Source organism: Echinops telfairi, unplaced genomic scaffold (assembly GCF_000313985.2).
Source record: "Echinops telfairi isolate 266 unplaced genomic scaffold, ASM31398v2 ScPeMD7_655;HRSCAF=1070, whole genome shotgun sequence".
Taxonomy (NCBI): Eukaryota; Metazoa; Chordata; class Mammalia; order Afrosoricida; family Tenrecidae; genus Echinops; species Echinops telfairi.
The window spans coordinates 2263766-2289998 of record NW_022104553.1 but is presented as its reverse complement, the minus strand read 5'-3'; the positions used below and the strand labels follow the sequence as shown (position 1 = coordinate 2289998).

Sequence of the window (26233 nt, the reverse complement as noted above, 5' to 3'; positions counted from 1 at the left end):
GCCCTGTGCCCCCGCTACCCATTTCTTCCTTATTTTCATCATTTTTTTTTTTTTCCTTTCCCCACCTCCTCCCCTGTTGTCTACCATGTGCATCCCTGCATTTGATCTGGGCCCTTCCATATTAACTGGTCCTTACCTCAAGAATGTTTGTATATAGTAGCTTTTTCCCTATACCCCTTTTGCATTTTTTTTTTTATCGCTATGAAGCACATCGCTGCATGGGAAGAGTTGGAGGAAATCATGCTAAGTGTGGTTATCATCTTTACAGAAGCCTTTGCCAGGCCTTTTTCCTGTAGGGCCACTATGTGTGCCTGAACCACTAATGTTGAGATTAGTAGTCAAGCACAAATTGCTTGCATCGCCCAGGGGCCCATACTTAGAAGAAAAGGACCTTCTAGTCTGAACCTCCGTGAGCATTGGTGGCCTAGTGGGTCGACTTGAGCTGCTAGCCACAAGGTCAGCATTTTGAACCCAGCAGCCACTCCAGCTCCTGTAACAACTGGCAGTTTTGGAAACCCGTAGAGACTGTTCTACTCTGTCCTATCCGTTTCCTATGAATTGGAATCCACTCAGTGGCCATGAGTTTGGTTTTGGAGCCTGAACCTCAGCATAGAAAACAAATTTATTTGAACTAGACAGGAAATGGACTGCATTTCTATCTTGAAATTGGCAGGTCACTAGAACATTGACCTGGTGTTTAGCAGAGTTACGGGGAAGAGATCTTCACTAAGGACAGGGCGCTCTAGCCCTCATTCCCATTTTCTGTGCTGCTCCTTTTGTCTTCAGAGAAGGGCTCAAAGCAGCAGTGCCTGAACACATGGTTGGTGGTACTGGGTACAGGGCTCATCGCCACTTACAGCCAAACATGAATCAGCAGAGTAGGCAATATGTGTTTGTGTATCAGAAATTGGACAGGATCATTTTTAATAATAAGATTTCTTACATTTCAGTTGAGTTGCATTACATTTGTATGATAAGGAGGCTTACTGGTTTGTTTTTTGTTTTTAATTTGTTGTTTATAATACAAAAAATCTGAAATACCACCAAGCAAAATATTCAGAACCCCCAGTGATCTCTGCATCCCCAATGCTCAGCTATAGTTGGGCTTTGGCTACATGTGGTTAAAGGAGGAACCCTCTGAAACTCAGAGATGGAGAAATTGCCATGTTGGGAGAATCCTAGAAGGTGTACCAGAGTCATGCATGTTGGACCAGAGGTTACAGGTCAGCCAGCACCGCTTAGATGGGAGTAGACAAGCAGGGAAAGAATGTACCCCCACTTGATTTGTCAAGAAACATTTACCTGTGGCCACTGACTTGGCCTAGAAAGATTAGAGTAAAGTCCCCTCCTGACATTAGATTTGATGGACTTGAGTTTGAGCACCATTGTTCTTATAAAATCTCTGTGGATTTGGGTGGTAAATGTTACTTTTTTAAACAGGGAGGTTATTAAATTTAAAGGAAACCTAACATTATAAAGACATTTGAGAGATGATGACGATTTGGGAGAGATTGGTAATAGGAACATAAGAAAATTGCTTGAATAGTTTATGCATTAAATAAGAAAAACAGTGCTATAGTAAACATGGCACTTTATCTTGAAAAAGATCTGCAGTTTGCCTATGTAAGAGAACATCAGAAAAGTTGCAACTTGTGAATTATTGTGAAGTAGTGGAGGATTGTCTACATCAGATCGAAAGCTGTAACACTAAATGTGGATGGATGTGGTAGTTTGAGGTTTGTGTCTATGCATTTCAGTTATCCCTACTTGACTAGGTTTACCTGGTATGTTTGTGTATATACTGAGTTTCTGCACAAATCATGCCCAACCGTAGCAATGTTAAGATATACTCAAATTGGCACTAATACATCCAAAGAAATGTAATGCAACAGAATGCTCAAACTATAGAGTAATATAATTGCTATCACATGCAAGTAAAATTTTGCTGAAGCAAAATCATTCAGCAGCAGTACCTTGACAGGAACTGCCAGGTTCAGGTCCGATTCAGAAGAGGACGTGGAACAAGGGACATCATTGCTATTGTTAGATGGATCTTGGCTAAAAGCAGAGAATACCAGAAAGATGTTTATTTGTGTATCATTGACTATGCCAAGGCATTTGACTGTGTAGATCACAACAAACTATGGATACCATTGAGAAGAAATGGAATTCTGGAACACTTCATTGTGCTTATGTGGAACTTGTACATGGATCAAGTGGCAGTTGTGTGAACAGAACAAGGGAATACTCCATGGCTTAAAATCAGGAAATGTGTGCATCAGAGTTGCACACCAAACTTGTTCACTCTCTATGCTGAGCAAATCATCAGAGAAGTTGGATGATATGAAGACTGTTGCGTCAGGATTGGAAGAAGGTTTATTCACAACTTGTGGTCTGCAGATGACACGGTCTTGCTTGTTGAAAGTGAGGAGGACGTGGAGCACTTGCTGATGAAGATTGAGGATTGCAGCCTTGAGTATGGATTATGACTCCAAAATCCTTGCAACTGGACCAATATGTAACATCATGATAAAGAATACAAAGTTGGAATTGTGAAAGTTTTTGTCTTAGTTGGATCTACAATCAATACTCACGGAAGCAGCAGTTGAGAGATCAAAAGACAAACTAGTTGCATTAGGTAAATCTGCTGCACAAGACTTCTTTAGAGTATTGTAAAGCAAGAATATTACTTTGAAGACTAAGATGTGCCTGATCCACGCCATTGTATTTTCACATGCATGTGAAAGTTGGACATTGGATAAGGAAGACCATAGAGGAATACAGCCAGAGTGCTGCTTAGGGGCAAGGTTGGTGAGGTTTTGTCTTACATTGGGCATATTGTCAGGAGAAACCAGTCCCTGGAGAAAGACATCATTCTTGGTAAAGTAGAATGCAGTGAAAAAGAGGAAGGGACTCAAGGAGATGGATTGACACTGTGGCTGCAACAATGGGCTTGGTTGGGCATGGGAGCAATTGTAAGGGTGATGCAGTACCAACAAGTTTCATTCTGTTGTGCAGAAGGTTGCTTTGGGCCCAACAACTTATCTTAGATATCAGTGACTTTCTTGAAGATAACTGTTTATCTGTGGAGACAAAACCAATACTCTCCCCCTTGGTGGGTTAGTGCCCTGCTCCCACCACCCCCTACCCCTGTCATCATCTCACCTTCACCCCCCACCTCTTTTCTCCCTCCCCCCTTTCCCCTTCTTTGTGTTGGACTAACATGTACCTTCTTGGATTGTTCTATCCTCCTGACTCCCTGTCCCTCGACCCGTATATTGTGATATAAGTGGTTCTCTTCTACACCTATTGTGCTGATTACACTTAATCTCAGGGGGCTCAAGCTGTACTTCTCCTTTTGTGATTGGCTGACCTTGCTTAGCATAATTTCCTCCAACTCTTCCCATGAAACGACATGTTTCATGTGATCATCAGTGCTTTTAGTGATGCATAGTTTTCCATTGTATGTCTGTGCCCGAAATTTAGATTGTTTCCAACTCTTTGCAATTGTGAATTGTGCTGCAATAAACATTGAAGCGCAGGTGACTGGTTGTGGCTTATTTCTTACCTCTCCTGAGTATGTGCCCAGTACAGGGATAGCTGGGTCATAAGGTAGATCAATTTTCATTTTCTTTAAATATAGACATTGCTTTTCATAAAGGCTGTACATATCTACAAAACCACCAGCAGTGGAGGAGAGTTCTTATCTCACCACATCCCCTCACTCATTTGTTGCTCTCTGATTTTATGATTTGGGCTAACCTCAAGGGTGTTAGATGGTATCTCATGGTGGTTTTGATTTACATTTCTCAGATAGCTAAGTTTCTTAGGTTTGTCCCAATTCCTTCACTAATGGTCCTGATGGTTTGAGGTTTTACTTCTCAGTCCATGATATACCTTGAGTTCTTATGCATGGAGTGAGGTAGACATCTTGTTTCATTTTTTTAACAAGTGGATATCCATTGTTTCCATTACCACTTGTTAAAAAGGACATCAACCTCCCACTTTGGTGCTTTTTGGGTCCTTGTCGAAGATCAGTTGTCTATATGCTGACGGTTTTATTTCTGGGATTTCTGTTCTTTTCCATTGGTCTGAGTATCTGTCATTATGCCAGTACCATGCTGTTTTGACCACTGCGGCTAGGTAGTAGGTGTTAGAGGTAGGTAAAGCAAATCCTCCGACCTTGTCCTTCTTCTTGAGGAGTTCTCTGTTAATTCTGAGCTTCTTCCCTCTCCATATGAAATTGGTGGTCAGTTTTTCCAATTCTTTGAAGAAGGTTGTTGGTATTTGAATCGGGATAGCATTAAACTTATATAGTGCCTTGGATTGGATTGACATCGTTACAGTGTTGAGTCTTAACTTTGTAAACTTTTGATTGAGACCAAACTGCCTTAAAATATATTATTTGCTGATTGTGATTAAATGATCTTAAACTGAAATTATTCTTTAAATACCAATGTCTTTATGCAATTAAAAATAACAGCCCAACATACCTTCGCCTGCATTTCAGGGGCTTTATTCAGACAAATGATTCATTACATTGGGTAGATCTGCACATGACCTCTTTTAAAGTGTTGAAAAGAAAGGATGTCACTTTGAGGAATAAGGTGCACCTGATCCAAGCCATGATATTTTCACTGGCCTCATATGCATACGAAAGGTGGACAATGAATAAGGGAGACGACGAAGAAGAATCGATACATTTGAATTAGGTTCTGGCAAAAATTATGGAAAAAACCATGGACTGCCAAAGTACAAACATCTATATTGGAACAAGTACAGTTAGATTGCTCCTCAGAGGCAAGGGCGGCAAGACCTAGTCTCACATATTTTGGACATAGCTATCAGGAGTAATCAATCCCTGGAAAAGGGCATCACATTTGGTAAAGTAAAAGGGCAGCGAAAAAGAGGAAGACCCTCAACAAATAGATGGACACATGGCTGCAACATAAGACCATGAGGATGGCAACATAAGGACGGCACAGGTGTTTTCTTCTGTTGTACATGGGGTCACTGTGAGGAGGAACCGATGACATGGCACTCAATGACAGCAACAACAACAACAACATTTTATTCCTAGTGCCATAGCAATGTACCACAGCTAAGTGACTTACAGGAACAGAAATTTACGGTCTCATAGTTTGGAAACTGAGATTCCTTCTAAGGACTTAGGGGGATGAATCCCCCTATCCTAGCTTCTGGTGATAGTATGTGATACAAGCTTTTCCAAATCTGGTTCCATTATCATATGGAACCCACCCTACTCTAGTATAATCCGATGCTAGCTGAGAACATCTTCAAAGACTTTATTTCCGAAAAAATGTGATATGAGTAAGGAAGTGAGGAGTGATTTCAATCCATAACAAATGCTATGGTCTATTTTTAAGTATCCTACCCGCCCCCCGCCCTGAGTTATGTCAGTAATGTGGAAACATACAAAGTTCTTATTTGAATTATTTATATCTCCTTCAGCAAGTGTGATACTTAAGTTTTATATCACCTTGGCTGGCACAATATTCTCAGCAGTACAGTGATGCAATCTAACTGCATGTAATCGCTTCCGTAATGGGATATGCTATGAGCAGCTAACTAGTTGTAAGATTAAGAGTAGGATGCAACAGTTTTACTCAGATATCACAGTCCTCATGCAGTCAATTAGAAGGAAGTTTCCAGAGGGTCATTGCTTGCTACCATTACAAGTAGGATTCTGTGGGAAAGATTGCTTGCTGATTCGGAATCCCACATCTAGTTCATCAACGCTCCGGTTCTGTGGACTTGAGAACAGGATGCCATATTCCTTGCTGGTCCTGGAGTCATCATCAGCCTACCATCTGACCTGCCAACCTTGAAGTCCTTCACCTCTAGTCACTATTATGTTGCCAGCAAAGTTACAAGCCTGTCCATCTTCTTGCCCATCCTATGTTCACCAGCGTGCGCACACACACACACCCCCACACACACACTGATTTTATTCTTCTAGTGTATATGCCCTAAGACAATAAAAAAGAGTCACTATTAATATTTTTCTATACTTAACATTTCTAATAAATGCTCACATGTAAACAAGCACTATATATACTACATCTATTTCTCTCTTTTTTATGGATAACTTTGAAGGCAATGTAGTAAAAGAACACAAATGCTACATATCAAATATACAGAAACAACTGACAATGTATGGATTTAAGTTAGCTTATTTATACTACCACCATCTGTATGCTGGGGCTTCATAATATGGTGGCTTTCATATAGTGATTCTTGCTTTTTGGGAGCATTCTGGCCGTACTTCTTCCAAGAAAGATTTGTTTGTTCTTTTGTCATCCTTATTCATTGTGCAGCTTTGACGCATATGAGATCCTTCAAAATAGCAGGGATTTCTTTGGGCACAACTTAGTCTTCCAAGTATTATCTTTAATGTGCTAAAATTCACTGGTATTGGCCATTTTGAATTGGACAGCCATCTAGTCTCCTATGCCAAAATGAGATTAAACAGGAATGAGGTTACGCTAATCTTCAAAATAACATTTTGTGCTCTATCTCAAAACTCAGTCTTGTCAATGATAGAATAATATCCATATGCCTACAAAGAAAACCAGTTTATAGGACTAATATTAATGTTTACTCACCAATGCCTAATGCCAAATATAAAATAATAAACTCTTACCAATTTCTGCAATCTAAAATTAAAAACACGGAATAAATATACATTGGTAATTGTTGGTAATTGAAATGTGAAAATTAGAAACAACAAAAGTATCAACAGTTGGAAAATAGGATCTTTGTGGTAGAAACAACACGAGATCACAGTAGAATTTTGCTAGAATAACAATATTTACAGCAATTACAACAGCTGTACATAAGGGATATATATGACTCAAATCAGCTACCTCTGGTAAGAGACAATGGAGAAGCTCAATATCATCACTCAGAACAAAGCTGGGAGCCAGCTTCACAGCAGACCAACATTGCTCAAATGCAAGTTCAACTTGAAACTGAAAAAAATTAATTCTTTGAGAGTGAACATATGGCCTTCAGTATCTCCTGCCTGAATTTAGAGACCATAGCAATAGATTTGATGCCTTGAACGCTAGTGAAGGAAGGCTAGACAAGTAGTAGAGTGCTAGATTGGAAATTTGCTCTTGACCATAAACGAATGGCGTGAATGATGAAGAAAAAATAGCAGAACAGAAGATCTCAAGGGGCAAAATTCGTGTTGTGATGAAAAGTACAAAGACCCAGAGGAGAAAAGACCATGCTTTAGCATTTTTCATGCTGGGAAAAACGAAGAAAAAATTTCAAAACCCTAGTTTCGATTTTGAAGTATTCTATGCACCTGCTATTGAATGACAAGGAAGCATTAAGGGTGATATATGATTAACATTCACTGTTATTGAAAGAAGTAGTCCCAGTTGCATTACAGAATTGCCCCCCCCCACCAAAAAAGGACACTTCCGAGGAATTGATGGAATGCCAGTTGAAATGTTTCCGCAGACCAACATAACATTCATTCATCTATTCTAAGAAGTTTGGAAGAAAGCTACCCAGCCAGTCTTAGTTTCATATTTCTACCCATTTCAAAAATTACACAACGGAATAAAAAATTATCAAATATCATTAATATCACTATGGTGAAATGAAATTGCTTGGTATATGGATTTTCTATCTAGTCTTTATAACTCCTAGCCATTGCCTAAGTGGAAATATGCAAATAATACAGAGGACTCAACTCAAGGATTGGTCAGTTTTGCCTTTCCAGTGAGTATAAAAGCCAACTGAGAAGCAGGAACAGGGATTTCTATCACCATCAAGAAAGAGTCACTAGCAGAGCACATCCCAGTTCCCTGTCTGAAGTGGTGGAGGCACCAGAGGCTGAAACACCAAGAACTTGAGACAGAGCAAAGGACCCTTGTCAAGGCCATGAGGCACAGCATTCTGTCGCAAACAGATAAAGGCTGAGTCCCTTCAAGCTGGAGAATGACTTGCAGAGTGTAGTGCTCTGTAGGCATTTGTCAGTGCTACAGGAGCTTTGTTACCCATACTCAACTAGGCAGAGGCTGAAAGGCTGTATGGCTGAGAGGCTGCGCACCAGATGAAGATAACTGCATGGTTACAAAGAGGAGCTGTTGGAGACAAAAGGACTCTGTTTTTAATGTTTACTGATCCTGACCTGTGGTGTTCTTTTAACTTCCCTAATAAATCCCCATGATTGTGAATATTGTCTGTGAATTATGTGACTATTACAATGAATTGTTGAAGCCAGCAGAGTAATGTAGAATGCCAGGGGATGGACAGTTGGTGTCTAAACAGGGTAATGGAAGTTAGAGAGTGGAGGTATGCTTGACTTCTGCCTCACAGGAATCATCTTTGGGCAGATGTGAATTTTTATTTTTCTTCCCCCTTGTGTAGCTGGAAGAGGACAGGCATGGTGCCCTGATGCATTTCTTAAGTAATGTCCAAATAAAATTTTACTGAGGGTAATTTTTAAATGGTGCAATGGTATACCAAAAGGGAACTGCCAGAAATTTCAAGGTAGATTCAGAAGAGGACAAGGGTTATCATGATTGATATCAGATGGATCTTGGCTGGAAGCAGAAAATAGCAGTAAGATATTTACTTGTGTTTTACTGACTATGTGGATTGTGTATGTGTAACATTACAGTAAATAAAAATTCCAGAACACTTAATTATGTTCATGCAGGACCTGTACATAGGCCAAGAGGCAGTCATTGGATCAGAACAAGGACAAAATGCATAGTTTAAAATCAGGAAAGATGTTCTTCAAAGTTGTATCCTTTCACCATACTCATTCAATCCGTGGGCGGAACAAATTATCTGAGAAGCCAAACTATGTGAAAAAGAATGTGGCATCAGGATTAACAACCAGTGATAGGCAGATGACTCTCCCTGGCTTGCTGAAAGTGAAGAAGACTTGAAGCACGTGCCGGTGTTCCTTCAGTATGGAGTACATCTCAACATACAGGAAACAAAATTTCATAACTGGAACAATAAGCAATATCATGAGTTACGTGAACGTCATTTTTATTTGGATTCAGTGCCCATGGGAACAGCCATCACAAACTCTAATGTATTGCAAACCTGCTGCAAAAGTCCTTTCTAAAGCAAAGATGTCATTTTGAGAATTGGGGTACATCTGACTCCATCCATAGTGTTTACAGTTGAAAAAAATTGGATAGTAAATAAGTAAGACAAGATTAATTCATATCTTTGAATTATGTTGTTAGCAAAGATTATTGAGTGTATCATGTACTGCCAGAAGGCAAATAAATTTTTTTGGAAGCTGTACGGGGGGTGGAGTGGGGGTGTGTGTGTCCAAAAAGAGTTCATGAAACATGCATATTATGGGGGAAAACTGAGTGGATTTCATTTTCTATTTTGCAGCAAAATTAATTTGCACTAGCTTGTCATAACATGTCTGAACAGGATCTAGTTTGAGTCAGTAAGAAAGATAAGACATCAATTTGAAAAGATCTATCGGTGCAACATGAATTCTTCTAAAATAGAAACAAGAAGAAACATAAAATATATTATAAAGCTTGGATGGAGGAATAGTGAAGTTGTTTGATGCTTTACGGAAAATTTATGAGGACAGTTCCCCAAATAAATCAGTTTATAAAAGGGTAATTCATTTTAAGAATGGTCTATCTAAATCAGTGGTTCTCAACCTTCCTAATGACATGACCTTTGAATACAGTTCATCATGTTGTGGGGACCCCGAACCATAAAATTATTTTCGTTGCTACTTCATAACTGTAATTTTGCTACTGTTATGAATCGGGCGACCCCTGTCAAAGGGTCATTCAACCCCCAAAGGGCTTGTGACCCACAGGTTGAGAGCCGCAGGTCTAAATGATGTTGAAGATAAAGCCATCAGCAATAGACCACCTACATCAGTTTGCAAGAAAATGTTCATGCTCAATTGAAGTGAACCAACAGTTACAGCAGAAACAATAGATAACACCATAGACATTTCTTGTGGTTCAGCTATACAAGTCTGACTGAAAAATTAAAGTTGAATAAACTTTGTATTTGTCTAAGCATGTAACTATATAAAAATTGGGGGGATATATTACATTGAGTAAAAATTTTAATACATTTTTATATGTGACAACCATGCTATGCTAAACTGTCTTACTTAATTTCGTCCTTTCTGATTGTTATTTGTGAAAAATACAATGTCCAGTTTTTTTCATAGTTTTTGTAGTTTTCATTTGTCGAATGGCCCTTACCAGCTTATATTGATTGATGTTATCCTAGGACTTATTTCTAGGCTAATTCTATTCATTTGTTTCTATACTAGAACTGTACTTTTAATGTAGTTTTTCATTAGGAGCCCTGGTGGCATAGAGGTTATCCATTGGCCTGCTAACCGTAATATCAACAGTTTGAAACCACCAGCTGGAGAAGGACAGGGCTTTCTACGTCCTTAAAGAGTTAAAAATCTCGGAAATCCACAAAGGTAGTTCTCTACCCTGTCCTATAGGGTTGCTATGGGTTGGCAGTAAATTTTTAGTGAGTTCAGCTAAATTGGAAATCTGTTAGAATTAAAACAGAAAATAAGCACAACATTTTGTCTTCTCCAGAATCATGCTATTTTTAATTTTTTTTCTGTTTTCTTCCTTTGTTATATATTCTTTAGTAAAATTTACTATTTTAGTAAAATAGTAAAAATGTCACCTGTTCTTATTAGTTCTGTATGCCTATGTCTTGAAGATTAAATTTTTCCTAATTTTCATTGCTACCGTGGAAGGAATTTCTTAGATGTATGTTTTCTAAATACTATTTAGCATGTAGGAAAATGATTGTGTATTTTTGTTTCTCAATTTTTAACTTTCATATATATATATTTTTAATCACTTCCTTGGGGCCTCATATAACTCATCACAGTCCATACATCCATCCATGTGTCAAGCACATTTGTACGTTTGTTGCCATCATCATTCTCAAAACATTTTCTTTCTACTTAAGCCCTTGGTATATCAGCTCCTCATTTCCTACCCTCCCTCACAAACCCTTGATAATGTATAAATCATTATTATTCTTTAATGTCTTACATGTATGATGTATCCTGTCACCCACTTTTCTGTTCGTCCCCCAGGGAAGGGGTTATATGTAGATCACTGTGATTGGTTCCCCCCTCTACCCCTCCCTTCCCCTCCCCATCCTGGTATCGCTACTCATATCTTTCATATTTTAAGGGGTTTTTTTTAATGCCCTTTAACTGACAAAGATATCGTGATTTCTTAAAATGTACTTTGGTATTCAGCTATTATAGTGTTTGCTGCTGTTGAGTTGGCCCCTGACTCCAGGTAACCCCATGAATCGCCAAGTGGAACAGACTGTTTCATAGTTTTCTTAGCCATACCTACAGAAACTGAGCTCTAGGCCTTTTTCCCTGGAGCTGTGTTCCCGAGTGCGATTCTTCTCATTTATATTTTATGAGAACGAAAGTCTTTTTTCTTTTTTTTTTTAACATTTTATGAGGGGCTCATACAACTGTTATCCCAATCCATACACACATCAATTGTGTAAAGCGCATTTGTACATCATTCTCAAAACATTTTCTCTTCACCTAAACCCCCGACATTAGGTCCTCATTTTTCCCCTCCCTCCCCGCTCCCCCCTCCCGCATGAGCCCTTGATAGTTTATAAATTGTTATTTTGTCATATCTTGCCCTGTCCGACATCTCCCATCACCCACTTTTCGGTTGTCTGTCCCCCAGGTAGAAGGTCACACACAGTTCCATGTAATCGGTTCCCTCTTTCCTACCCATTCTCCCTTTACCCTCCCTGTTTTGCCACTCACACCACTGGTCCTATAGGGCTCATCCGTCCTGGATTCCCTGTATTTTCAATTCCTATCTGTACCAGTGTACCTCCTCTGGTCTAGCCAGACTTGCAAGATAGAATTCGAGTCATGGTAGTGGGAGCGGGGAGGAAACCTTTAGGAACTAGAGGAAAGTTGTATTTCTCATCATTGTTACATCGCACCCTGACTGGCTCATCTCCTCCCCGAGACCCCTCTGTATAGGGATCTCCAGTGGCCTACTAATGGGCTTTGAATCTCCACTCCGCACTCCCCCCATCATTCACTATGGTAAGATTTTTTGTTCTGATGATGCCTTACACCTGATCCCTTCGACACCTCGTGGTTGCATAGGCTGGTGTGCTTCTTCCATGTGGGCTTTGTTGCTTCTGAGCTTGATGGCCGCTTGATTACCTTCAAGCCTTTAAGAGAAAGAAAGTCTTTTCAGGAATGCATTGGACATCGGGCTAGCCTGTCACTTGGGTAAATTATGTCTTTGGATTATTACCTATTTAAAAATTTTCCTAATTAATACATGTTTGTTATAAACCTACTAAGATGTGATGTTGAATTTGTTTAGAAAAATACTCAGGGGGCTTTTTGTTATTGTTGAGTTGGTGTGAAAGTGGAGGAGAGGTTTTTCTGTATGATTTTTGACAGACAGTTACTACTGTCTACTTGTAATTGAGTTTATCATGCAGTCTATGTATGATACACATATGAATACCCATACTTAGGGTGTTTTGTATTCCTCTGTTTCTATCTGACGATCTGTTTGAGGAACATCTTTCTTGTGGGACAGCTTTGCTGGCAACAGATTTCTCAATTTTTATCTGAGAAAGTTTTTATTTAACTTTTGCCTTTGAAGATAACTTCACTATATATATAGTTTGAACTTCTCATCCTATAATGCAGATGTTATTGATTGTCTTATATGGTTTCTAAATGAAAGTGCTCAGTCATTCCTATCATATTCTAGCTGTAAACATGTGCTCTGTCAAGCTGATGATGCCCAACTATCAAAAGATATAGCGTCTGGGGTCTTAAAGGCTTGAAGGTAAACAAGTGGCCGTCGAGCTCAGAAGCAACAAAGCCCCCGTGGAAGAAGCACACCAGCCTGTGTGGTCACAAGGTGTTGATGGGATCAGGTATCAGACATCAAAGAACAAAAAAAATCATATCATTGTGAATAAGGGGGAGTGCAGAGTGGGGACCCAAAGCCAATCAGTAGGCAACTGGACATCCCCTTACAGAAGGGTTGCAGGGAGGAGACAAGCTAGTCAGGGTGCAATATAGCAACGATGAAACATACAGCTTTCCTCTAGCTCCTAAATGCTTCCTCTTCCCCCACTATCATTATCCCATTTATACCTTACAAATCTGACTAGACCAGAGGATGTACACTGGTACAGAAGAGAACTGGAAACACAGGGAATCCAGGACAGATAAACCCCTCAAGACCAGTGGTGAAAGTGGTGATGCCAGGAGGGTGGAGGGAAGTTGGGGTAGAAAGGGGGAACCAATCACAAGGATCTACATATAACCCCCTCCATGGGGGATGGACAACAGAGAAGTGGGTTAAGGGAGACGTCGGACAGTGTATAAGACATGACAAAATAACAATAATTTTTTAATAACAATAATTTATAAATTATCAAGGGTTTGTGAGGGAGAGGGGGCAGGGAGGAGGGGGACATGAGGAACTGATGCCAAGGGCTCAAGTAGAAAGCAAATGTTTTGAGAATGATGAGGGAAACAAATGTACAAATGTGCTTGACACAATGGATGTAAGTATGGATTGTGATAAGAGGTGTAAGAGCCCCCAAGAAAATGATTAATAAAAAGAATGAAGAAAATGTTCTTTAAAAAAAATGTGCCCTGTCTTCCTGCTTTGAATTTTTTCTGTTTATCACTGGCTTTCAGTTTAATATTTATGTGTTTACCTGATTCGCATTTTATTATTCTCTTGAATCATATGAGCTTATCTTTGTCATTGAATTTGGAAAGTGTCTATTATTTCTGAAAGTAGTGTTTCCATATACTTGACTACCACCTTTCTAGGACTCGGATTTCATATATGCTATTCTCCTAGGCATTACTTCACAGTGTGCTTGGGCTCTGTCCCACCACCACCACTTTTTCCTTAGCCCCTTTTCTTGTTTCTTCATTAAACAGCAGCTATTGTTGTCTTCAAGTTCTCTGACATTCAAGTTCATAGTAAGAAATATGTTATTTCTTATCTTCATGTCTTATTTATGTTCTTGTTTTGCTGAAAGCCCTTTAGCACATTGAAATGATTATGTAATGTTTTTATGCCAATTTTCCCACTCATTTATAATTCTCTTTATATATACAGATATTTTTTCTTAGCATGGATCCTGTTTTACAGCTTTTATGCATATCTAGTAATTTTTTTTAACAATTGCTACAAATTGTGACTTTTACATTTGGGTGCTGGATCTTGTATGCTTTTAAAGAATATTCAACCTTTTTTTTTTTTTTTTACTGGCAAGAAATAATTATTTCCAGACAGTTTGTTCTTTCAAGGCTTTAAAAAAGCTTTGTTAATGAAGTTCTACCGTAGCCTCTGTTCTAGAGCTAGTTTGGTTGTACTGCTAAGTGATTGTTATAGGATCTATGTTGAATACCTGTGCATTAAGTGAATTCTCCCCATTCTGCCTGGCTAGTGAGAACTTAGGGGATTGCTAGTACTTGAAGAGCTCTTGAAAGTACTATTTTGCAGTTCTTTGATAACCCCCCCACCCCACCCCCGTGTTAGTCCCTCTCTTCCAATGCCCTAGCCCACAAATTATAGCACCATAGGCCTCCTAGCCCAGTTCCAATTATGTTCTCAAGTCAACAGCTTTACCAGACTGTATTTTGGAATTCCCTTCCCTGTACTTGGAGCATGGGAATTACCTCCAAGCAGGAGCTTGGTCAATTATTAGGCTCCCTGTGTTTGTTTCCCTTACTTGGGAACATAGTTCTGTACTGCCTCTTAATAGTTAATGTTTGAAACCAGATGTTTCACGTATTTTGTTCAAGTCCAGACTGCTATTTTCTTAAGGTTGAATGTAGAAGTCACAATTAATTTTCAGAATGATGTAATTTTTTACTGATTTTTTTTTAACAGGTTAATCATGTTTGAGAGTTGCTTTTTAGTTAGTGAGTGTCAAATGCCTGGGGATGGAAAATAGACTGCCCCAGGAGGTCTTAAATCAGCAGGGGTCTTAAATGGCACCACAGTGCCCACTAGCTCTAACACAGGAGGGTTAAAGGCCAAGTTAAGTCAGCCCAAGCCAAAATGAATCCATTTCTTAATGTACAGAGCCCCAGGTAGCTCCATGAATGCTTGTGCTTCAAAGGAAATGCTTTGCTGTTTCTCTGGTCCTGTTGATTCTAGCTGACCAGATTGGAGAGGGTGAGGGGTGATAAACAGAGCAGAAAATACGGGTGGACTCTATAGACCCAGTAAGGCTGAAATGGCAGAAGAGGAGCAGTGTAGATTGGTTGAGGTTGAGATGGGGAGAAAAGAAAGAACAATGGCTGTGTAGGAGGGCAGGTTGGGAAGTATTCTGAGGGTATAAGATGAAGAATTAGACACAGATAAGCCTGGATACGATAGAGGAGAGGTTGAAGTTTAAAAAACACAAAAACAGGAAAGATCATTGCTCCAGAAGGGTGGAATTCAGTAGCATGGTGTTGTAGTGGTAATATTTTATCAAATGCGATTTCATTTAGAAATACTAAAGGCTATAAGCCCTTTAGAGGGCAGTTCAGCATTTCCATTTAAAAGGTATGTAATCTTTGGCTGGTTCCTCGGGGTATTCTGTAGATTTTCCAGCACGTGGGATGACATCAATCAGGTTTTAATTGGTAGAATTGTTTCTGATATCAAAAGATCATCGGATGCTATTACATATTCCATTTGGAATGGGGAAATGAGTTCTGGTATATATCACAAAGAGCAAGGAAACTGCACTGAAAGAAAGATTTTCAAGATATTATCAAATGAATAAACAAGCTAGAACAAAAAACATTTGAGTTTAGTATACTCATGTTTGTTTAAAGGTAGTGGGAAGAAATGTAAATTCACATTTTTTAAATCTACCTATAGAAACTCTGGGAAGATACATGAGAAATAATATCATGTTAGATTCCTGAACCACATAACGGAAAACCATGTTGGTGTTGAGGAATATCAGAGGAAATTAGCAAAATGTGGTGGGAGAGAATAGCCATATTCATGTATTTCAATAATGGTTTTTAAAAGCAGTAGAACATAGACTACAGATGGACCTTCTAAATAATCACATCCCAGGGCAGCACAAGAAAGTACTTTGATGTCTGAGAGGCCTTTGCCACATGGTGGTCTGTCACCAGAGAGAGGTGATTGCATTGTGTATTCTTACCATCTTGTGTCCCTGGGTGGTGCCAACAGTTAACATGCTCAGTCTCCAACTGAAAAGTTGGAGAGGGTGAAGTCCACACAAAGGCACCTTGAAAGAAAAACTATAAAGTCCACACAAAGGCACCTTGAAAGAAAAACTATCAATCTACTTCTCAAACCCCCATTGAGAACCATAATGGAGCACGATTCCACTCTGACCCGTGGGTTGCCGTGACTTGGAATCAGCACAACTGCAACTAGCTTACCTTGCCTCCAGAAAAAGATTTTGACTAGATGGCAAATTACTAAGCTTAATATAATAGGATATATTCTTGAAAAGTTTACTATCTTCTTTCAACTTCTTACATGTGCAATAGGCATTCTGCATGAGATAGGAGGCCTGTTCTTTTTTTAAATTCTGCTCTTCAAAAGCCTCAACATTTATAGCTTCTTTCTAGTATACTCATGTATAAGCTGAGTTTTTCAGCACATTTTGAATGTAGTTTTTATGGTAAAATTAGGTGCCTCAGCTGATATTCTGGTTGGCTTATACTCGAATCATATACGGACCTTTCCATCTTTACTTTTCAGACAAGATAAGTGGGTGATTTCTTTGAAAGACTGTAGGAAAGCGAGCACCTTTAAAAATAGTTTTTTAAAGGTTCTCTTTTTTAATGTTCTTGCATTGCTACATTAAATTTGGGGTTTTTAATATGCATTTTCCATGATTAGAGAGGACAGTGGGGAGTGGATTGGTGGTGGGGCATCACAGACCACTGTGATTTCAAACTCTTGGCAGGTACATCTCCATTCATGGATGCATTAACAGCCAGTGGAACAACCAACATACAGACATCTGTTACAGGAGTGACAGCCGGGAAAAGGAAATTTATTGACGACAGAAGAGACCAGCCTTTTGACAAGCGGTTGCGTTTCAGTGTGAGGCAAACAGAAAGTGCCTACAGATACAGAGATATTGTCGTCAGGAAGCAGGATGGTTTCACCCACATCTTGTTATCAACAAAATCATCAGAGAATAATTCACTAAATCCAGAGGTGAGATACCCTTCTTTGGGGTGGTTTGTGTTAATATTTGGCCAAGCCCTGACTGCCATTGGCTTGCATACTGCTTGTCTGAGTTGGCACTCTTCCTTGTGCTCTTTCCAAATCTCCGTCAGCGCTACTTCACCCTATTTTCCAGAAGGCAGGTACCCGAGGTGGCATTTGCCGGGTGTGTGACCAGGATGAGGTTGGGACAGTATGCCATCTTCATCTTCATGGGTCAGCATGGTCCCTGCTTCAGGCTGTGATGGGAAATGTGTGCCTTTATCCTTTCACCTCCCAAGCCAGGCACTCTTCAGCCTGGAGGATGTGAGGGGTCCCCCCAACATCACATAGAAAGTAGGCATGTGCTTCTCTGTAGTTTCATCAGAGTCTTGACAGGTTCTTTGTTCAGGCAAATGATAGTATCCTAGTCCCTGGCCCCTTCAGCATACTTCATCATTGACTCTAGTCTTCAGCTACTCTTCAGCATTGTAGCAGCACAGTACTACAGTGACTTCACACATGCACTGCTGGTTGTGCAATCAGCTCCAGTGATTTGAGAGAAGGTAGGGTGGGGGAGGGGGAAAGGTCTGAAAACTTATTCTATGGAGTATTTGCAATCCATAGTATTTCAGAATTTTAAGTTCTAATAATTGTGTATTTTCCACTTGTGAACAGCTAGGTCCCTCCACCCCTCCACCCCCCTACCCCCCCAAACAAGGAAACCAAACCTACACTGTGTCTGGCCAGAATCAAATTTAGCAAGCAAGCTCAGGGCTGGTCCCCGGTACCTTTTTGAACTGCACCATCTCTTTGCCTCCCTCCTGAGTTGGTTATTTTTAAATGCTTCATACAGATCATCATTTTAAAATTGTCCTGTGCCCTTCTAAAACTACCCCTCCTTGGTCATATGCTTATATTTAATGTATTTATGCCCTAAACTATTTTGATTTATGCCCTAAGTGTGGTGGACTGGTTAAAAAAAAATTAAAAATAGGAGCCGAACTAGTTTTCCTTGAACTGGTTGAAAGTGCCACCTGCTGTCCAAACTGTGGAATTGTTAAGTGGATATCACAAGTAACTTATGCTATGTCTTAAGAAACTCAAAAACTATTGAATATTAAGGTAACTTAGACTCACATGTCTTTCAAATTATACTCTATTTATGTAATTATACTTTGCCCCTCATGTTCCCAATCTCTGGCTACCCAAAAAGAAAAAGAAAGAATTTGCTAATGATATTAAAGGTAAAGAACACTATCACTCCATAAATGTATTTTCATGGATCCAGATTATCCAATAATAAAATACTTACAGATCCTAAATTTAAAATATTCTTTACCACTTTAACTTCTGGTGGCTTTCAGGTGATGAAGGAGGTCCAGAGTGCACTGAACACAGCTGCTGCTGACGACAGCAAGCTGGTGCTGCTCAGTGCTGTGGGCAGCGTCTTCTGTTGCGGTCTGGACTTTATTTATTTTATACGGCGCTTAACAGATGATAGAAAAAGAGAAAGCACTAAGATGGCAGAAGCTATCAGGTATGTAAAATCAGTGTTGATGTGGGGTGTGTGGGGTTTCATGTTCCCCAAGTAGGGCAGGCATAATAGGCCTAGCAAGCCTTGGGGTAGGAGTTGGGGTATCTATCTTCCACCAAGAGAGCCCTAGTAGCAAGATTAACGATATCGCCTGTCTTTCCCATGGTCATGGCGTAAAATCCTATTTGCCTTGGGCTAATAACTGCCTACACAAAGATACAGATTTATTGTTAAGATTGCTCAGTGAATGTTGTAATGATTATAATACACAACATTGTATAATGAGAGATCCTATTGTCTATGCTATGCATTTATTCTGTCTTCAACCCTTAGAGTCCCCCTTCCAAAAAATACAAGAAGGCTTCCAAAAGCTTATAGAAAAATTCCACTATCCTTTTTTTTACCATTTTTCAATGAATTTTTGAAGCCTCTTTGTATAATAACATTTGCATAATTCAAGTTGGTTAGTCTTTATGACATGCTAGCTCTATAATAACATCACATGAAAAAATATTTTTAATATAAGCTGTGCATATTCTTGCCCAAGTTGCCTTAACTTTCAGCCACTCAGAAAGCTAGATAATAAAGACTATAAAATGAAGGTTCTACTTTTATTATACCTCACAAGATATCCATTATTAATATGTATGTCTTCCTCAGCCTTTTCCTTAAATATTTTCATATATGTGTGTATACATATATGCAAGCTTATTACTTATTTTGTTAATAAATGCAACTATTATTTCACAATTTACATTTTTACTTAACTTAAGACTTTTGAGCATTTTTATTTTTGCTATTAGATTCACCTTTTTTCAGTTCTATCACAACAGACCAAAAACTTTCTTGGGGGGGAAAAACACAACTCTCTTGAGAACTGGTTAACTCCCTGTAAGCATACTCTGCCTAATTTTCAGAGATGAGTTTCATTTAAAGTGAATGAAACCTAGTCACCAACCAAAAAGACCGTTTCTTTTTTGTTTGTTTGTTTGTTTGTTTTTCAAAAGGACCATTTCATTCTCCACTCACCTTCCTAAATCTTCTTATTTTGACCCCAAAGAATCCTTTGTTTCTGTAACTTGAAAGATAGACTTGCAAAATGGCAGTAATGTTGGTTGAACTTCTTCAGCATCGCCAGGTACTTGGAGAATTGAAATTAAGCTTCTTTAGTGGTAAATGGTAGGAGCAGGGGCGGTTCTGTATGTTTTGATGGGTCTGGATGACGTAGGCATATGCATTTTGACAGATCATTTCACCAACACTGTCAGTTTATTGAACTGTTGTGGCTCGAATGTTGCTGTCGTACTGCAAGCTGTGTCACTGACATTTTAAATACCAACAGGTTCCCCCAAAGGGAACAGGTTCCAATGGAACTTCTAGGCTAAGACAGACAATGAAGAAGGAATAAGCTGTCCATTTATGAGGAAGATCCACTCAAAATCTTATGAATAACGAAGAACCATTGTCAGATATAGTACCAGAAAATGAGCACCCTAGTTTGGAATGCCCTGAAAATTACAGCTGGCAAGAGCTGCCTCCTCAACGTAGAGTCGACCATAGTGACAAAAAGACCTTCTTTTGCTAATGGAGCATGACCCAAAATGAGAAGAAGCAGCTGTAAACATCCATTGATAATCAGAACATGAATGTACTAAGTATGACAGGGAAATTTGATGACTATCAAAAAAGAAATGGAATACATAAACGTAGATATCTTAGGCATTAGTGAGCTGATGCTGATATTGGCCATACTGAACCAGAGATTAATATCATATTCTATGCTAGGAATGACAAATTCAAGAGCAATGGTGCTGGATTCATCTTCAAAATAGAACATTTCAAGATCTAGCTTGAAGGAAAATATTGTCTGTGATAGGACATCTCCCTCTATAAGGAAGTTCAATTTATACAACTAGTAGTCACATTTACACACCAGCCATTAAAGCTGATGATAAATTAAACTTGCTGACAAAGAATATTGAAAGTACCTTGGGAAGAAGTCCAGCCAGAATGCTCTTTAGAAGCAAGGATGGAAAGACTTGGTCTCATATACATTGGACATGTCAAGAGAGCAGACCCTGGAAAAGGACATTATGCATAGTAGAATAGAGGGCAGCAGAAAAGAGGAAGGCGATGGACAAGATGGATTGCCACAGTGGCTGCATCAATTGTCTCAAACATAAGAATAATTGTGAGGATGATGGCAAAGAACCAGGCATTGTGTCACTCTGTTGTTTATAGGGTCGCTGTGTGGCCGAACCAACTGAAAGCCACCTAGCCACCCACCAACAACTTCCATCTGAAATTGATCAAGCATGTTATCAAAATGCATCGATAATTACTGGCTATAGGAAAGCGAATGTTGGAAAATATGACCTTGGTGATAAGAACAGAGCTGGAGGGCCCATGATAGAATTTTTGTAAGACCAATAGCTTCTTCCTTGCAAATGCTTTGTTCCGCAACATAAACAGACCTCACCAGATGGAATCGAATTGACTACATCTTCAGGAAGAAATGACAGAGAAGCTTAATATTCATAGCCAAAATAAAGCCAGCAGAAAATATGGGATGATGCAGGGAGCATTAAAAACAATGGAAGGAATGCACAAAATCACGGTTCCAAAAAGAACTAGTTGATATTCAACAATTTGAAGAGGTAGGATATGATCAAGCACCAGTGATACTGAATGAAGAAGTCCAAGCTACTCTCTGAAAGAAATTGCCAAAAAACAAGGCTCTAAAAATTGGAATGGGTGCAAATATGAATCTCTTCCAGTAAATTGGCCAGATAGCTGCCTTCCAATTTTTTGACATCAATGAGTCAGTGCTTCTTCAGCTTGTTGAAACTTTTCAATGAATGTTTTTTCAAAGAAAAGTGACCCAACAGTATATAAATATTAAAGTAGTATTAAAAATAACAAATGCATGTAAAATTTTGCTGAAGACAATTCAACAGCAACAGTTGCAGCAGCACATTAACAAAGAGCTTCCAGACATTCTATCTGAAGTCAGAAGAGGACATGAGTGATATCATTGTTGATGTCAAATAGATCTTGATTGAAAGCTGAGAATACCAGAAAAATGATTATTTGTGTTTTAATGACTATGAAAAGCCACTCAACTATGTATAGAACATGACAAACTATGGATTATATTGAGAAGAATGTAAATTTCAGAACACGTAATTGTGTTCATGCAGAACTTGTTCGTGGATTAAGAAGCAGTTATCTGTGCAGAAAAGTGGATTGCTGCATGGTTTAACATCAGAAAAGCTATGCATCAGGATTGTATCCTTTCATAATACTTTTTCAATCTGTATGCTGAGCAAATAATCCAAGCTGAAATGTGTGTACTAAAATGTTGGATCAGGATTGAAGAAAGGCTAATTATTGTACCTGTGATGTGCAGATGCACAACTTTGCTTGCTGAAGGAGGATTTGAAGCACTTGCTGATGAAGATCAAGGACTGCAACATTCAAAATGGATTGCAACTCAATATGAAAAACCAAGATTCCCACCACTGAACCAATAGGAACCATCGTGATAAATGGAGAGAACAAAATTAAATTGTCAAGGATTTCATCTTGCTTGGATCTGCCATCAGTGCTCCTGGAAACATCAGTCAAGAAATGAAAAAATATATTGAACTAGGCTAAACTACTACACCAAAGACCTCCTTAAAGTGTTGAAGAATAAGGATGTCACTTTGAAGACTAAGCTGCACCTTACCCAAGCCATGGTATTTTTAATCGCCTCATATGCATGTGAAAATTGGGAAATGAATGAGGAAGATTGCAAAAGCATTGATGCACATGAGTTACAGTATTGGAGAATAATATTGAAAGTACTATGGCCTGATGGAAGAACAAAGAAATCTATCTTGGAAGAAGGATAGCCAGACTGTTTCCTAGAAACAAAGATGATAAGACTTTGCCTCATGTCCTCAGACAAGTTATCAAGAAAGACCACACCCTGGAAAAGCTTAGCACATGCTTGGTAAAGTAGAAAGTCGGTGAAAATGAGAAATGCCATCAAGGAGGCAGATTGGCACAGTGACTGCAAAAATAGATTCAAACACGACAATGACTGTTTGGGTGGCGTGGGACTGGCTAGTGCTTTTTTCTGTTGTACATAGGATTGCTGTGAGTTGAAGCACTTGGACACCTAACAACAACAACAAAGTAATTTGAAGTCTGGTAGACTCTCTAGATGGCACCTTTGTGGTATTTGAAACTTGATGAGTATATTAATCCCATGAAAGATTAGCTGCACATCTAAATAATTTATAAACTTTTCTAATTCTTAACTCATCATCCTTTCAGAATGAATTACATAAATTTAATTTTCATTTCTCAAACACAAGCCATCTAACTTCATGTAGTGATATTTTCTATTATATCTCACTGGACTTATACATAAAGTTGTGCTTTAGAGTAAATTTGCTATAATAAGAAAGTAGAATTTATTAGCCACTGTTTCCTAAGTCTTGGCTCAGCTTTCCCTAGCTGATTTTCCCCAGTTGGATGCCCCCCTTTTTAAACAGCTTTATTGGCATATAAATCACATATAATACAATTCAATAATTCAATCACATCAAGAAGAGTTAGAATCATTACCACCACCAGTTTTAGAACATTTTCTTCATTCTCTTTTTTAAATAAATCATTTTATTGGGGTATCTTACAGCTCTTATAACAATCCATACATCAATTGTATCAAGCACATTTGTACTTACGTTGCCATCATTTTAAAAACATTTTCTTTTTACTTGGGCCCTTGATATCAACCCTCCCCCCCCTCCTCCTCTTGTGAACCCTTGGTAAATTATAAACTATTATTTTCATATCTTATACCATCCACTGTCCCCCTTCACCCACGTTTCTGTTGTTCCTCCCCCTCACACTCCCTCGTGGTGTCACTACTCCCATTATTGTGACTGAGGGGTTGATCTGGGATCTCACTTCTGTTTCTTAACCCTGGTTTTGTCTATTCCTATATTGTTGACTTCCCTTAGGCAATAGGTGATAAGACTTTATTTGGGGGGTTAGAAAAAGTCAAGGAAAGATAAAGCGAGAGATTTTGAGATACTATTTGTTGAATTTTCTTTAAAAAAAAAACAAACCAAAAAACAAATTCACTGCCACCAAGTTGTTTCTGACTCATAGAGACCTTATAGGACAGGATAGAACAGCCCCCGTGGGTTCCCAAGACAGTAACTCTCTACAGGAGTAGAAAGCCTCATCTTTTTCCCTGTTGGAATTTTAAGTAACGTTAAATGTTTATTTTTACCAGCTCTGTATTCCCATCTCTCTCCCCAGGTCACATCTCAAAATATGTTGAGTTGGTATTCTAGGGAAAAGAGAGACCCTGCTGTAGAAAAACCCACTGGTTTCTCTTTAAATGTGTATATCTGTGTCAATTGTGATTGAATTTGTTTTTAATTATGGTAGGAGCAGAAATATAATTAGTAATGCAAAATTCAGTTAGCCTTTGCTTGTGTTTATTTGCATTTAATTTTATATGTTTAAGATTGGCTTATAACATTAAATTAGATAAATACATGAACAATAGGGCTTCATAAAGTTTGTAGAAAATGGAATTTTGAAGCTCCCTGTGTATGCATATATATATAAAATTTAAAACATATATTTTCTGGGTTACATTAACATTGTACTTTCATATCAGTATTCTTAAAACATTGTTACAAGTAACTTTATTCCAGTAAATTTCCATAAGATGAGCAGGAAAAAAAAAAGGAGATTAAATTAACTATTAGATTGTCAAATAACTAGTGTGATTAATTGTTCTTGGAATTGGTAGAGAATGATCAATTTGCAGATCAAAACAAAATTATTTCATTTCAGTTTTGAAGCATGCTATTTTTGACACATGTAGGAACCAGTAGCAGCTGCATTGTATCTGGAGTATGAGAGGCTCCTCTCCCAAAGTAAGACATGTTCTACCCTGATAGAATGAGGCAGAGCATTCCCGGAAAAGGCTAGACAATTTAGAGAGAGAACAGAGGGTGTAGGCATAAAGCTCTAACTTGACCACCGTTTTAACTTGGTCTCATTCTATTACTTTCAGAAAGGGGAAACCCAGCTGAGAACTGCCAGCTTTTAAAAATTGGGGTACTTGTTGCCTGGTTTTACCCAAACAGTTCCTGGACTGTTACCGTTAGGTGATTTCTCAAATGTTTGGGTAATATTTATGAATTTTAAAATATCCTTCAAAAGATGACATAGAGATGAATAAGGAATGTGATCACTAGATAAGAAGCTTGGGTAGCACTTACTCAGCAAATACTAGAGAAGCCCCCAAAGAAGGGAATCCCCAGCTCCCTGGAACTTAGCGGAACAGCATAAAAGCAAAGTCCACTGAACTTATTATATTTTCCTTTTTTAATGAGGGTTCAGCCATGGTGGTCTAATGTTCCTGTTCCTGACTCCCCTTCACCATTGCCCAATGGCCTGATCCATTTCAGAGCACTCCCCCTGCCTTTGCATGAGCCAGATCCATCCTAGGTCCCATCCAATTCACCCTTACCCCGGTTGCCTCTGGGAACCCTGCATGGATATCACACCATGTGGGCAGCTTGGCACAGACATCATCACTAACCAAGCAACTCGTTTTGCTACTTTCAAAAGTTCTTACCTACCCCCTTTCACCCCCTAATTTCTCAGAGCCTCTCCCCCAAGGCAATTCACCCTCCCCCATGCTGGGCATGCAGCTTCATACCAACCCCTTCAAAGAAGCAGGAATCCACACTCAAACGGGTTGATTTATTTTTCACTATGCAATTTCATATCTATTTATTTTAATCTAGATTCCTGTATGACTCATAAGTCTCCTTTTCTGCATGACCCCACACCCCTGTTGATATGTGCACCTCTCATGCAGACACAGGCAAACCATATGCACCCAAACCAGGTTTTTTACCTAAGCCAGGCCTCTCTACCCTGGCCCCGGAAAGCACAGGCTCATCTGCACTCACACTGCCATAGCAACAGGACTACATAACCACACCCAAACCAACCACTGCCGTCACATCATGCCAGCTCCAATCGACCCCCAAAGGCAGGTAAAACAGCCCCTGTAGGTGGCCAAGATTATAAATCTTTATTAGAGTAGAAAGCCCCATCTTTCTCAGTGGAGCAGCCGGTGGTTTTGAACTACAGACCTTATAGTTAGCAGCCCAATTCACAACCACCATGCCACCAGAGCTCCAGCCAAATCAAGCCCCTCCTTATTTTTTTTACTCCTTATATACTCGGCACATACAAGTATCTTCCGCCCCTTCTCACTTTTTCCGTCCCCTATCTTCCGCCCCTTCTCACTTTTTCCGTCCCCGTCTCTTTTCTTTATCTTTTCTGCTTGAAATCTACATCTTCTCTCTCTCTCTCTCTCTCTCTCTCTCTCTCTCTCTCTCTCTCTCTC

The 26233-nt window shown here is 39.1% G+C and overlaps 1 protein-coding gene across 1 annotated transcript in view; it reads left to right on the top strand.

The window, feature by feature from the left end:
- The window catches only part of CDYL (chromodomain Y like), a 136735-nt gene that overhangs the window by 71155 nt on the left and 39347 nt on the right, over positions 1 to 26233 (top strand). Inside the window, exons 3-4 of the mRNA XM_013006978.2 lie at positions 17014 to 17270; positions 18626 to 18798. Of these exons, the coding sequence (XP_012862432.1) occupies positions 17014 to 17270; positions 18626 to 18798 (430 nt within the window). The remainder of the gene's footprint in view (positions 1 to 17013; positions 17271 to 18625; positions 18799 to 26233) is intronic.